This window comes from Vulpes vulpes, chromosome 6 (assembly GCF_048418805.1).
Source record: "Vulpes vulpes isolate BD-2025 chromosome 6, VulVul3, whole genome shotgun sequence".
NCBI lineage: Eukaryota > Metazoa > Chordata > Mammalia > Carnivora > Canidae > Vulpes > Vulpes vulpes.
This window is the reverse complement of record NC_132785.1, coordinates 64853169-64864865: the sequence shown is the minus strand read 5'-3', so window position 1 is coordinate 64864865 and position 11697 is coordinate 64853169. Positions and strand designations below refer to the sequence as shown.

General features: G+C 54.9%; 1 protein-coding gene across 8 annotated transcripts in view; it reads left to right on the top strand.

Annotated features, from left to right (window-relative positions):
* MYH6 (myosin heavy chain 6) overlaps positions 1 to 11697 on the top strand; it is a 28743-nt gene continuing 17046 nt past the window's right edge. The window contains exons 1-14 of one of the 8 annotated variants that reach the window (XM_072761221.1): positions 1034 to 1269; positions 3201 to 3265; positions 3589 to 3807; positions 5127 to 5270; positions 5504 to 5660; positions 5744 to 5771; positions 6061 to 6172; positions 6461 to 6553; positions 7273 to 7336; positions 7555 to 7653; positions 8119 to 8222; positions 8310 to 8448; positions 9863 to 10131; positions 10383 to 10553. In XM_072761221.1, the coding sequence (XP_072617322.1) occupies positions 3607 to 3807; positions 5127 to 5270; positions 5504 to 5660; positions 5744 to 5771; positions 6061 to 6172; positions 6461 to 6553; positions 7273 to 7336; positions 7555 to 7653; positions 8119 to 8222; positions 8310 to 8448; positions 9863 to 10131; positions 10383 to 10553 (1581 nt within the window). In that variant the 5' untranslated portion in view covers positions 1034 to 1269; positions 3201 to 3265; positions 3589 to 3606. Of the gene's footprint in view, positions 1270 to 1552; positions 1733 to 2217; positions 2565 to 3200; positions 3266 to 3391; positions 3513 to 3588; positions 3808 to 5126; positions 5271 to 5503; positions 5661 to 5743; positions 5772 to 6060; positions 6173 to 6460; positions 6554 to 7272; positions 7337 to 7554; positions 7654 to 7789; positions 8223 to 8309; positions 8449 to 9862; positions 10132 to 10382; positions 10554 to 11697 lie in introns of those variants that run through there. The other 7 variants (XM_072761216.1, XM_072761220.1, XM_072761217.1 and 4 more) reach the window with 7 other exon arrangements.

Genomic DNA, 11697 nt, shown 5'->3' with positions numbered 1-11697 from the left:
GAGGAAAATTGGCAAGGCCAGAAATAGTGACATCGGAGAGAGAAGGACCCAGGCCCGGAAGCAAGACGTGGAGGCAGAGAGGAGGCTGCCAGAGGGGGAGCAGAGACACGTGGAACCGGAGGCCTGTCAGACCCCAAGACAGGCAGAAAGCTAGCACCAGGGAGAATGGGAGGACAGACCCAACCTGGACACAGGGAACTGGGCAGAGGGAAAGGAAGGCCAGGCCTAGACAGAGATCCAGGGAGCCGGGCACAGGGTTTCAACCTGGTGTCCTCTGTGGCAGGAGTCTCCATCCCATACCCTCCCTCTCCAGGACTGCCAGCACCACGAGATGTTGCCTGTGGGAGGCAGCTGAGGCAGGATGGACAGCAGCAATGGATAGGAGAGGCAGGGGAGAGGAGGGAACCTGGGGGAAGAAGAGGAGGGGGAGTGGCCCAGACAGAGGGGCAGAGCCCTGGAATCAGCTGAACCTCTTCCGTCTTCCTCCTTCCACTGGAGACAGGAGGAACTGCCTGCCTACCCCTCACCCATCACTCCGCCTGTACTGGGTCTGGCCTGCTCAGAACACAGGGTTCCCTGAGGACAAAGCCTGGTCTTTGTTGCCTGGACCTGACCCAGCCTGACCTGGTGTTCTTAGCCCCTTATCGCCTCCCCAGGGCATTGGGAACCCAGCACTGACGCACTGGGTTAACCGTCCAATATGCACACCAAGGGCCTCAAGTGACCTAGACTGGGGACAGGCGGTCTGCATCCTTTGGGGGTCACATTTTAGTGTACATACCTGCAGGAGATGTGGATGTGGGGTTGCCTCAGTCCCCGTCCCCCCACCAAGGATACTGGGTATAGGGTACAAGGCTCCTGGAACAGATGTGTGTTCCTGAGTCTAGTAATGGGACAGCAGAGGGTCCCTAGGGAGTTGGGGACCTTGGAGGAGGAGCCACATATTTAATGGAAACCTTTCCTACCCAGAGAAACTGACCCTTGTCTGTCCCACCCACCTCCATGCTCTAGAGCAGCTATATTGAGAGGTGACAGTGGATGGGGTGGGAGGGGGGAGCTGGGAGAGTGTTTCTGCGTGTGAAGGTGTGGAAGAAAGCCAGAGCAGGGGAGTCTGGCTTTGTTTCCTGAACACAATGTCCACTTAGTCATACCAGGCGCGGCCTGCTGAAGACCTGACACCTACTGCCTTTGAGAGGTGGCATCGCTGGAGACCAAGGAGGGGGGCCCTGAGGTCCTGGGGCACCTAGGGACACCCACAGAGAAAGGCATGTGAGTATGAGCCTCAGAAAGATTGAGAGAGGACAGTGGAGTTCTACCTGAGGAGGGGGAAACAGACTGCAGAGCACCCCCTGCCCCCACTCCATGGAATGCAGAACCCGGGGCCCAACTGGTGTAAATCCCTGGGCCTGCCAGGAGCCCCAGCCAGCCTCAGCAGCACCTGCACCCTCTGGCAGCCCCAAGAGGCGGAAGGGAGCAGCCCCCCCACCCCCACCCCTCCTCCCTCAGGCCCCGGGATTAACACCTCCAGCTTCTCCTCACCCCCTCCCTGCCCACACCAGGAGCAGTGGAGGGTAAAATTGTGTGTGAATGCTGGTGTGCAAATGTGCGTATCAGTGTGTCTAACAGCAAGTGGGAAAATCTGCAGTCATAAGCAGGGACGTGTGAAAAATCTGCATGTGTGTGGCTAAGAGTGCACATGGATGTTGGGTGGTCAAGTCGATATGCATCGGTGGTGAGTGTAAATCTGCTACGGTGGTGTGGGCGGTGGTGTCGGTGAATTCCTTCTCCTTTGAGAGGACAGACAGTGGCCACTGTATCAGGAGCATCGGGGAGGGGCTGGGGGCTCCAGATGTGTCCCCAAAGGAACACACCTTCTTGGAAATTTGGGGAACAAAAGGAAACCAGGCACTGCATTTGTACAGAGAGGGCAGCGCAGACACTTGTTTCCTTACAAGGGGAAACTGAGTCATGGAGCTGGGCTGTAGATGGCCGGTCCTGGGCATTCCAGCTCCAGTTCCCAGCCCTTAGCACTGTGGGGCTTCAGGTCAGAGAGGGTGGGCAGATGCTCTCAGCCCAGGGCTGTGCGAGGACAGGCCAGGGTAGAAACGGGAGGGGAATCCGTGGTTGGGGGGCAGGGGACAAGCATCTGGCCTGCCGGAGAAGGTGACTCTTGCTCAGTGTGCTCAGCTCACTCTTCAGGTTAAAAATAACCAAGGTAAAGGCCTGGCGGGCAGGGGCAGGGGCAGGGGCGTTTGTGGAGAAGGTCCTGTCTTCCTGCTATCTGCCCATCAGTTCTTTGGAGGGGAGGAATGTACCCAAGGACTAAAAAAAGGCCCTGGAGCCCGAGGGGCTAGGGTGACAGACCTTTCATGGGCAAATCTAGAGGTCCTGCTGTCCTCTTGTCACCTCCAGAGCCAAGGGATCAAGGGAGGAGGAGCTGGGAGGGAAGAGAGGTAGGGGGGAGGGTCCCTCCGGAAGGACTCCAAATTTAGGCAGGGGGTGGGGGCAGTGGGGTATAAAGGAGATGGCTCCTGAAGACAGACAGACACGCTCCTCTGAACCAGGTAAGAGGGGGCTTGGAGGACTCTGCAGCCAGCCCCCAAAGGCCCCACCTTGAGGGGCTTTGCCTTCTTGGAGAGCAGGGTGCAGGTTGGTCTGTGGCCCAAAGGTTATACTAGAACTGCCTTGCTCCAAAGCCTCTGAGAAGTTCCCACAGACCGAGGAGAGGTTCCCAGGGAAAAACCAGAAACCCCCTTTCTCCTCTGATGTGCAGCTCTTTCTCTGCCTTTGCCCTCTCCCACTTTCTCTACCCTCCATGCTCTGTCTCCATCCTCCTCCCTCCTTGGATGGCTTTCTGTTTGTCGAGTGGTTTTGTTTTGTCTCCTGTCACAGGAGGTCTCTGTGGCCTGGTCTCTGTCATTGCTTGTCATTGTGGTACTTCCTTGTCCCCCTCACCCTGCCTTCCTGGCTGTGTGTTCTAATCTCCTCACCTCTCTTTGTTACAACTCTGATGCCACCTCCACCACTGATACTTTCAGGAACTCTACCTCCTTTCTCTCCTGCCTCTCTGCCTCCTCTCTCTTCCGCATTCCCCATTTCTGACTGTCCTGTTGTCTGGCTCTTTGGGTCCATCCTCCCGGCTCACTTCTCCCTGGTGACCTGCCTCCACTCTGATTTCTCTTTGGTCTTCCCTCTGCCAGTCTGTGTCTCTGTGGCTCTACCCACAGTCCAGAGTCTTCAAGATTCTCTGTGGAGAGATAATCAGGTGAGAACCACCCCAATTTTCCCGTGGGAACCAGCTTGCTGGACCAGGGTCCCCTGTCTCTCCTCCAAGCAGCTCAGCACCTCCCCTTAACAAGCTTCAGCCAATTTCAACCCCATACAGATCCTCAGATATTCTCCTTCCACATCATGTCAGAGGACAAAGGAAGCAGAACCTGCAGCACGGGGAGGGTGGGACCCAGGGTGGGACCCTACCCCTCTCCGTGGTAGGGGAAGAACATAAGACGCAGGTGGGTAGGAGTTGTGGCCGGGAGTGGGGGTGCTGAGGGCAGGCCACCTACTGAGGCTTGGGCCCTCCTGCCTCAGGCGCAGAGAAGCACCAGGATGACCGATGCTCAGATGGCCGATTTTGGGGCAGCCGCCCAGTACCTCCGCAAGTCCGAGAAGGAGCGTCTGGAGGCCCAGACCCGGCCCTTCGACATCCGCACTGAGTGCTTTGTGCCCGACGACAAGGAAGAGTTTGTGAAGGCCAAGATCTTGTCCCGAGAAGGGGGCAAGGTCACTGCTGAGACAGAGAATGGCAAGGTGTGTGGGGCATAGTACCAAGGAAAGGGAGAGGAGGTTTGGTGGGGAATTGCAGGGGTGGGGCCACTTGCCGGAGGAGCTGAGGGCTCTGGGGAAGAGCCAAAGCCACTGGGAGTGCAGAACATGTTCCCTTGAGGAACCCAACAGTTCGGTGAGAACTCTGACCTTTCTCAGATGGACCTGAGTAGGTGAGGCAGGGCACCACACCACGGAGGAATGCCCTTCGCCAGAGAGGATGCTGGGGCAGGGACGGGGGGGGGGGGGGGGGGGGGGGGGGGGGGGGGGGGCTCCACCAGTTTCTATCTCAGCGGGGTCTCTTAGATAAAGAAGACACAGACACAGCATCAAGTAAAGTTCCCTCTTGAATGTGTATCCATCCTTTCTGTGCCTCAGTCTCCTCCACAAACCAAATCTACCTCACCCAAACCAAGAGCAAACTCGGAGACTCAGATAAACACAAGAAAAGCAGGAACTCTTGTGCTGAACGCTCTAGTCTCAGGCTTGGTGACTAGCGCTCAGAAGTCCACAGTACCCTGGTTCCTCATGAGAGCCTTGAGATTTGCCCCTGGTCACTGGTAGCAGCTCAGAACCTTTTGCCTTCAGACATGCTTATTGAATGCTGTGCCCAACGAAGTGTGCAGTGACAGGCCACAACCTGCTGGGGGCTTTGACTCTGATCCCAGCTCTGCCACTGGCTATATACCAAGCCCGTAAACAATTTAATTATTCTATCTATAGTTTCTTCCACTGTAAAAAAAACAAAACAAACAAAACAAAACAAAAACAGTACTAGAATACCTACCTGCAGGATCTGATGACATTAGGACATGGCAAGCTGACTGGTGCCAATCAAACCACACTGACAGTGACCAATGGGGAGTGTAGGGTTGGTGGGTGAGATGTTTTCCAATAGGGCAAGGTTTGCCCTGAGCAGCTGATGCCCACAAGCAATGCCCCCAGGAGTCAGGGTGAGGTGTGTGATTGGAGAGCTGCTGGCCCCGCCCAGTTTGTCTCTAGATGCTTGAAGTAGGGGCAGTAAGGTGTTGCTCAAGGGCACAACCCCTGGGGTACTGGCGGAACACAGAGACTCTAGGAGAGTCCCTAGGGTGGGAGGGACAGTGAGCAGTAAGTTGTCTGGGGAAAGCCTTGTAGGGGAGCTATGAGGTAGGGCTTGGCCCCTGATCAGGGAAGAGTTGGGGGATCGAGGCCAGGTTGTGGCTGGTGTTCTGGGGAGACCTAAGTAGGTGAGGCAGGCAAGCGCAGACTGGCAAGGGTCCCGGTGGGAGTGCAGTCATCCCTGTCCACACACCCTTCCCCAGACAGTGACCGTGAAGGAGGATCAGGTGTTGCAGCAGAACCCACCCAAGTTCGACAAGATTGAGGACATGGCCATGCTGACCTTCCTGCACGAGCCCGCTGTACTCTTCAACCTCAAGGAGCGCTACGCAGCCTGGATGATCTACGTGAGTACACGTGGCAGGAAGCCATTCCTGGATGGAGGCTAAAGTAGGCCACGGAAACTCACTTAAGGGGAGGGGTCAGAACTCTCCCAAGCTCCCCTCTGCCCTCTTCCTACTCCTAGTCAGCCATAAGAAGAGAGGAGCCACCTAGGGTGGCCAGGGACTCCCTTGCCTGTTACCACCTGCCCCAGGCATCCCCCTCTAGCCCCTCATGCCTGCCCTCTCTCCTGCTCCAGACCTACTCGGGCCTCTTCTGTGTCACCGTCAATCCCTACAAGTGGCTGCCGGTGTACAATGCCGAGGTGGTGGCCGCCTACCGGGGCAAGAAGAGGAGTGAGGCGCCGCCCCACATCTTCTCCATCTCTGACAACGCCTATCAGTACATGCTGACAGGTGAGTCTGGCAGTCCTGACCCGTGCCCCCTTGGCCCCATACCCATGGACCTGACCTTATTGTCCCCCTTTTTTCTCTTTCAGATCGAGAGAACCAGTCCATCCTCATCACGTGAGTGAATGCCAATCACCCACCTAGGGACTTGGCAGGGACCCTGGGAGTGCAGAGGGGAGGAAGGGTTTAAGGTTGTTATTGCAAAGGAGTGCAGGGAGCTGAGCTCTTAGAGGGGTGTTGGAGTGACCTATAATGATATGCAAATTCTGCAGGGCCCTGGGCTCTGGTGGAGGTTAGAAGGCTGGGATTCCGAGGGAGGAGGGGGCGGGAGGAGGGGGCGGCGCTGAACTTGATCCGAATGAAGCATGGGAAATCTTGGGTTCTAATGGGTCCCTGGTCTCTCCAGTGGAGAATCTGGCGCAGGGAAGACTGTGAACACAAAACGTGTCATCCAGTACTTTGCCAGCATCGCGGCTATAGGTGACCGTGGCAAAAAGGACAATGCTAATGCAAACAAGGTACTGGATGGGCCATATGCTCAGCAGAGGGGGTGGGGTGGGCAGGCTGACCCAGATAACCCCTAGCCTTACCCTGGGGAATTGTGGGGACAGCACCACTGAGCCCAGTGCTTGAGACTTTCCGGGCAGGAGACACTCTGATGTTCGAATATGGCCCTTTGGAGCCACAGACCCACCTGTAGTCCATCCAGCCCCATTCCCATCCCCCAGGACCAGAGCAGTCCCCTGTCCTCCCCACTCCTGGAAGCAGACAGAAGATAAACCCTTGGGGTTCTGCTGCCTTCGCAGGGCACCCTAGAGGACCAGATCATCCAGGCCAACCCCGCCCTGGAGGCCTTTGGCAACGCCAAGACGGTCCGGAATGACAACTCTTCCCGCTTTGTGAGTACCTTTGACAGCTGCCAACTGGCCTCACCTGGCCTTGACAAGAAAAGGGGGGGTGTTGTTTGGTCTACAGTCATTACACTACACCCAGTCGATCATCCTGTGTTTGGCTTTGCAGTATCAACAAGTGTGTGCGTGTGCATGAGTGTGGGTGCATGCACACACATTCAAACCCTCCTGACAGCCTGGCTCCCTGAGCTCTGAGAACTCAAGAGACCCAGAGTCACCACAGCTATTCCCTAGCCAAGTAACGAAGCTGATTTTTGTCACATTCTAGATTTTTCCGAATGACTTTTTCCAAAGCCCTTCCACATTGGAAGGTGAGAAGAAAGCATAGGTGCTAGAGCCCATTCCCCAGCTTTCCACCTATCCAGCAAGTCCTAACACCTCTCTAAGTCCCAGTTCCTTTATCTGTGAAGCAGAGGTAGCAATATTTACCTTGCGGGTTATTGAAAGCATTCACGAGATCATATCAGAGGTACAAGCAGGAGGCATTGTACCCGTGTTCATTCCCATGTTGTTGGTTCTGCTCAGAAATACTTAGTAATATGGAGATAGGCATCCTTTTCCCCGTTTTACTGATACTAAACTGGAACACCAAGTAGGTCATTAACATTTCCAGAACAATCCAGGGCTTTCTGGGTTGTGTTGAGGTCCAAGATCTCCATCTGTCCCTTCTGGCCAGTTCCCTCTCTCTTTGTCCCATCCATCTGCAGGGAAAATTCATCAGGATCCACTTTGGAGCCACTGGAAAGCTGGCTTCTGCAGACATAGAGACCTGTGAGTATGGCAGGGAGCCCTGCACACCCCTCTGGGTCTTCCGCCCCTGCCTTCTTTCCCAGCTGGGTGACCCTGTCTCAACATTCCCTCTCCATCTTCTTCCTCTTCTCCTGGCTTTCTCCATTTTGCTCTAAGAGCCTTTCTCCCCTAATCTCCATCCTTCTGCTGGATCGACTCTCTCCGTCCTTACATGCCTTCCTCCCTCCTCCTCACTTCAGATCTCCTAGAGAAGTCTCGGGTGATCTTCCAGCTGAAGGCCGAGAGGAACTACCACATCTTCTATCAGATCCTGTCCAACAAGAAGCCAGAGCTGCTGGGTGAGCCTGCCCAATGCCTCAATGCCCCCATTGCCCTCCCCAGGAAGGGGTGGGTGTCCTCCTCCTCCTCACCTACGCCTGCTCACCTCCCTCGTCCTTCAGTCTGCTCAGGTCTTCTCTTCCCTCCCCGTCTCAGATCTGCCTTTGCCTCCTCTTGCCTCCCTTCCCACTCTTTCTTTGTCATATTTCTTCTCCTCCTGGTTGGTTTTCCCCTTCTCCTCCTTGTGCCCCACCTTCTCCGAGGGCCATTCTCCCACTGTCTTCCCTCCCTAGTTCTCTGCCTGCTTTATCATGTCTTTGGGATTCTCTGCATGGTCTTGCTGACTCTCCTCCTCTCTCCCTGCTTCTGGGCCTCTCCTCCTTTGCCCCTGCCCAAGCCCACGATGCCCTTCTCTCAACCTCTCTCTGCCCATCCTCTGCCCTCTCCTGTCTCCCTGTCCCCTGCCCTGCTCCTTGCCTGGACAGACATGCTGCTGGTTACCAACAACCCCTACGACTACGCCTTCGTGTCTCAGGGAGAGGTGTCCGTGGCCTCCATTGATGACTCCGAGGAGCTCATGGCCACGGATGTAAGTGAGGAGGCACCATGAGAGCTCCTGAGGGTTCTTGCACCACCCAATCCAACCACCCTCTTTGGCTCTCTTGCTCTGTCCCAGAGCGCCTTCGACGTGTTGGGCTTCACTTCTGAGGAGAAAGCTGGCGTCTACAAGCTGACAGGTGCCATCATGCACTATGGGAACATGAAATTCAAGCAGAAGCAGCGGGAGGAGCAGGCCGAGCCGGATGGCACCGAAGGTGGGGGCAGGTGCCAAAAAGGCCTGAGGTGCTGGGTGTTCGTTCACCTGTCAAGTGGAGACAGTGCACTAGGAGCAGGGTCTCCCATGCTGCATCCAAAAGTTATGCTTTTCAACGATTCTTGAAGAGCTAGGCTAACAATTTAGTTTATTAGGATTATTAAGATCATGATAGAGAAAGTGGGAGGAAACCAGAAGTATGAGAAGCACATGGTCAGAGGGCAGTACCTTTTTCCAGGGGCAGGGCCCTCACGCCATCCAGCCTACCTCCAGGCTTCTCCTCGTGAGGGCCTAGTCACAGGCCATCTACTGTCCCCAGACAGGCTCATTCCTGGGGACCTGAGGCCTGCGAGGTAGATGGTTGGGGCCAGAGCCAGGGAGGGGCAGGGATATGCGAGAGGCAGGCAGACAGGGAAGCCCCCCACAATCCTGCCAACTCTTCTCCCCAGCTGCACTGACCAGAAGTGAGTTGGGGATGTCTCCTCCTAGGCCCAAGACGCACTCAAGCTCAAGAAAGCACAGATTCTGAACTCTGCACATCCCAATCAGTAATGCAATGTGTATGTAGAGGGTGCCCAGCCCTTGACTGAGCTCCGTTTGGGCTCCCTTGGCATTGACATGTCACATACCTCATTGGGCCTCAGTTTCCTTCTCAGTGAAATGGAACAACAGTCCTTCTCAGTCACTCTGGGGCTGTCGTAAAAATTCTTTGAGAAGGAGATGTCAAGATGTGAATAGGGCCAGACAAATGCCCAAGAACATTCCTCTTAGCCTACCTTCAAGGACCTCTTCTCTGTGTCTATCCAGATCAAAATGCCAAGCCTGGGTTTCATCGTAACACATCATGATCAGCTATCATAAAACTCTCGAAATTGAATCAAACAAATTTCCTCTAAATAGAAATCGTATGTTGGATGGCACAGGTGGAGAGCTGAGGTGGGGGTGGGGGGCTTAACATGCTGTTAGGAATCTTGATTTCAAGTTGGTCAACACATGAATTAAGAGTGGAATAGGCCCAGTCCTGGATTGGATCCTGGGATGGGAACTAAGGAAGCAGGGAGCAGTGCACATCTCCTCTGTCAGCCACAGTCCCTGCCCTGGAGACACAAGGGGTGCAGTGAAGGCAAGAATGTGCTCACAGCAATGCTGGTACAGAACCTGGACCAGGGACACCCAGTAGATGTTAAAGACAGGCGAGAGGCACTGCTAGGTGGTGGGAGTTTCCCGACAGACAGGAAGCCTGGGCTCCAGCCTGACTCTGAACGTGGGCTAGGTGCCCCCTGGCAAGCCTGTTCCCTTCCAGGCCTGGATTTGCAATCCTTTAGAGAAGGGCCTGACTGGACCCAATGCTTCAGAAAGGTTCTGGCCCTGGAGCAGGAAAAAGGAGCTTGCTTACTTCTTTCCTTCTCCCCTAGATGCCGACAAGTCTGCCTACCTCATGGGGCTGAACTCAGCTGACCTGCTCAAGGGGCTGTGCCACCCTCGGGTGAAAGTGGGCAATGAGTATGTCACTAAAGGGCAGAGCGTACAACAGGTGTACTACTCCATTGGGGCACTGGCCAAGGCAGTGTACGAGAAGATGTTCAACTGGATGGTGACACGGATCAATGCCACCCTGGAGACCAAGCAGCCACGCCAGTACTTCATAGGAGTCCTGGACATCGCTGGCTTTGAGATCTTTGACGTGAGTAGGGGGAGCCTATGCATAACGGGCAGCGGGGGGACCGCGGGGGGAGAGTGACTCACTCATTCCCATCTATTCCCATCATGGCCAGTCTCAGGAAAGGCAGTGGGGCTCAGGAGTGGCAGACACCTCACCCTGTCTTCCACAGGAGCTCTCCTTCCCTGGGAGGAGCATGGGCACGGGCCTGGGCTGATCCCACTGGCCACTCAGACCCCTGCCTGCCTGACCCGCTCCACCCCCACCCCCTGCAGTTCAACAGCTTTGAGCAGCTGTGCATCAACTTCACCAATGAGAAGCTGCAGCAGTTCTTCAACCACCACATGTTCGTGCTGGAGCAGGAGGAGTACAAGAAGGAAGGCATCGAGTGGGAGTTCATCGACTTTGGCATGGACCTGCAGGCCTGCATCGACCTCATTGAGAAGGTGCTGCCTCCACCTGCTGCCTGTGTCCCCCTCCCCTGTCATCCCAGACAGAGTGACAATGCTGTCCCTTCTCCAGCCAAGAAGCTAGAGTCCCCAGAATCTTAAGCCTCTCTCAGGCCCCACTTCTACTCACTGTGAAGCCACAGGCATACATGAGATGAGCCCCTTTCTCCTCTCTCCAGGATCTAAGACCTTGTCCTGTATGGTGGTCACCTCCCAGAATCTTAAGAAGGAGATGTAGTGAGGAGATAACTCCTGGCCCCTCTGACAGCCCATGAGAAGCAGCATCTATGGGGAATCCTAGGCTAAAACTAGAGACATTTGGCTTCCCATCCTCTTCCTGAGAGCTGAGAATAAGCCTGTCTTCAGCCCCTCTTGACTATAGACTTAGAGGAGACATGAACAGAGCTGATGTGAGGTTCCCAGTGCTGGCTTGTTCAGAGTATGCCTTTGCATTTTGCTGGTACAGACCAGAGCCCAGAATAACTACCCTCACCCAGCCAGTGGCCCATCAGAAAACAGGAGCTTCCCAGAAGCTCTGGGTGGTTATCCAGGGTGCTGCTCTTCCAGAGGTCTCAGAATCACCTGAAATTACATGGTAAAGACTGTATGTGTATGTGTATGTGTATGTGTATGTGTATGTGTATGTGTATGTGTGTGCATGCACACAGACACATGTTTACATGCATTTTTACAGGGAGGCATCTTTAGTTTAATCAAATTCTCATTAGGATTCCTGCCCCAAGAAAAGTCAAGAACCACCATACTTTCCAGAAAGCAGGATGTTGTGCAGAACATGGATCCCTCTAACCATCCCTTAAAGGACTATTACCCATTATATAGGCAGAGGTCTGGCCTGCCCCTTAGTCGGACACCGCTGACACACACCTGTCCCTGGAGCAAGGAGCCTTCCGAGAAGGGACTTGCTGCAAGGCCTTAGGGACCTGACAGGGTAGCTGGGAGCACTGGGCTGTTCACTAGGCCCACTGAGGCAGAAAGAGGTTATAGGCCAGGTCTGAATAGAATTAGAGTTAGGTTAATTCCAAGAATATTAGTGTCCTGTATTGGGACAAGAGGTGTTAGCATAGATACTCTGAAGCCTGCCAAGCCCTATGGGCTATAGTTTTTCCTCTGGCATGGTGTG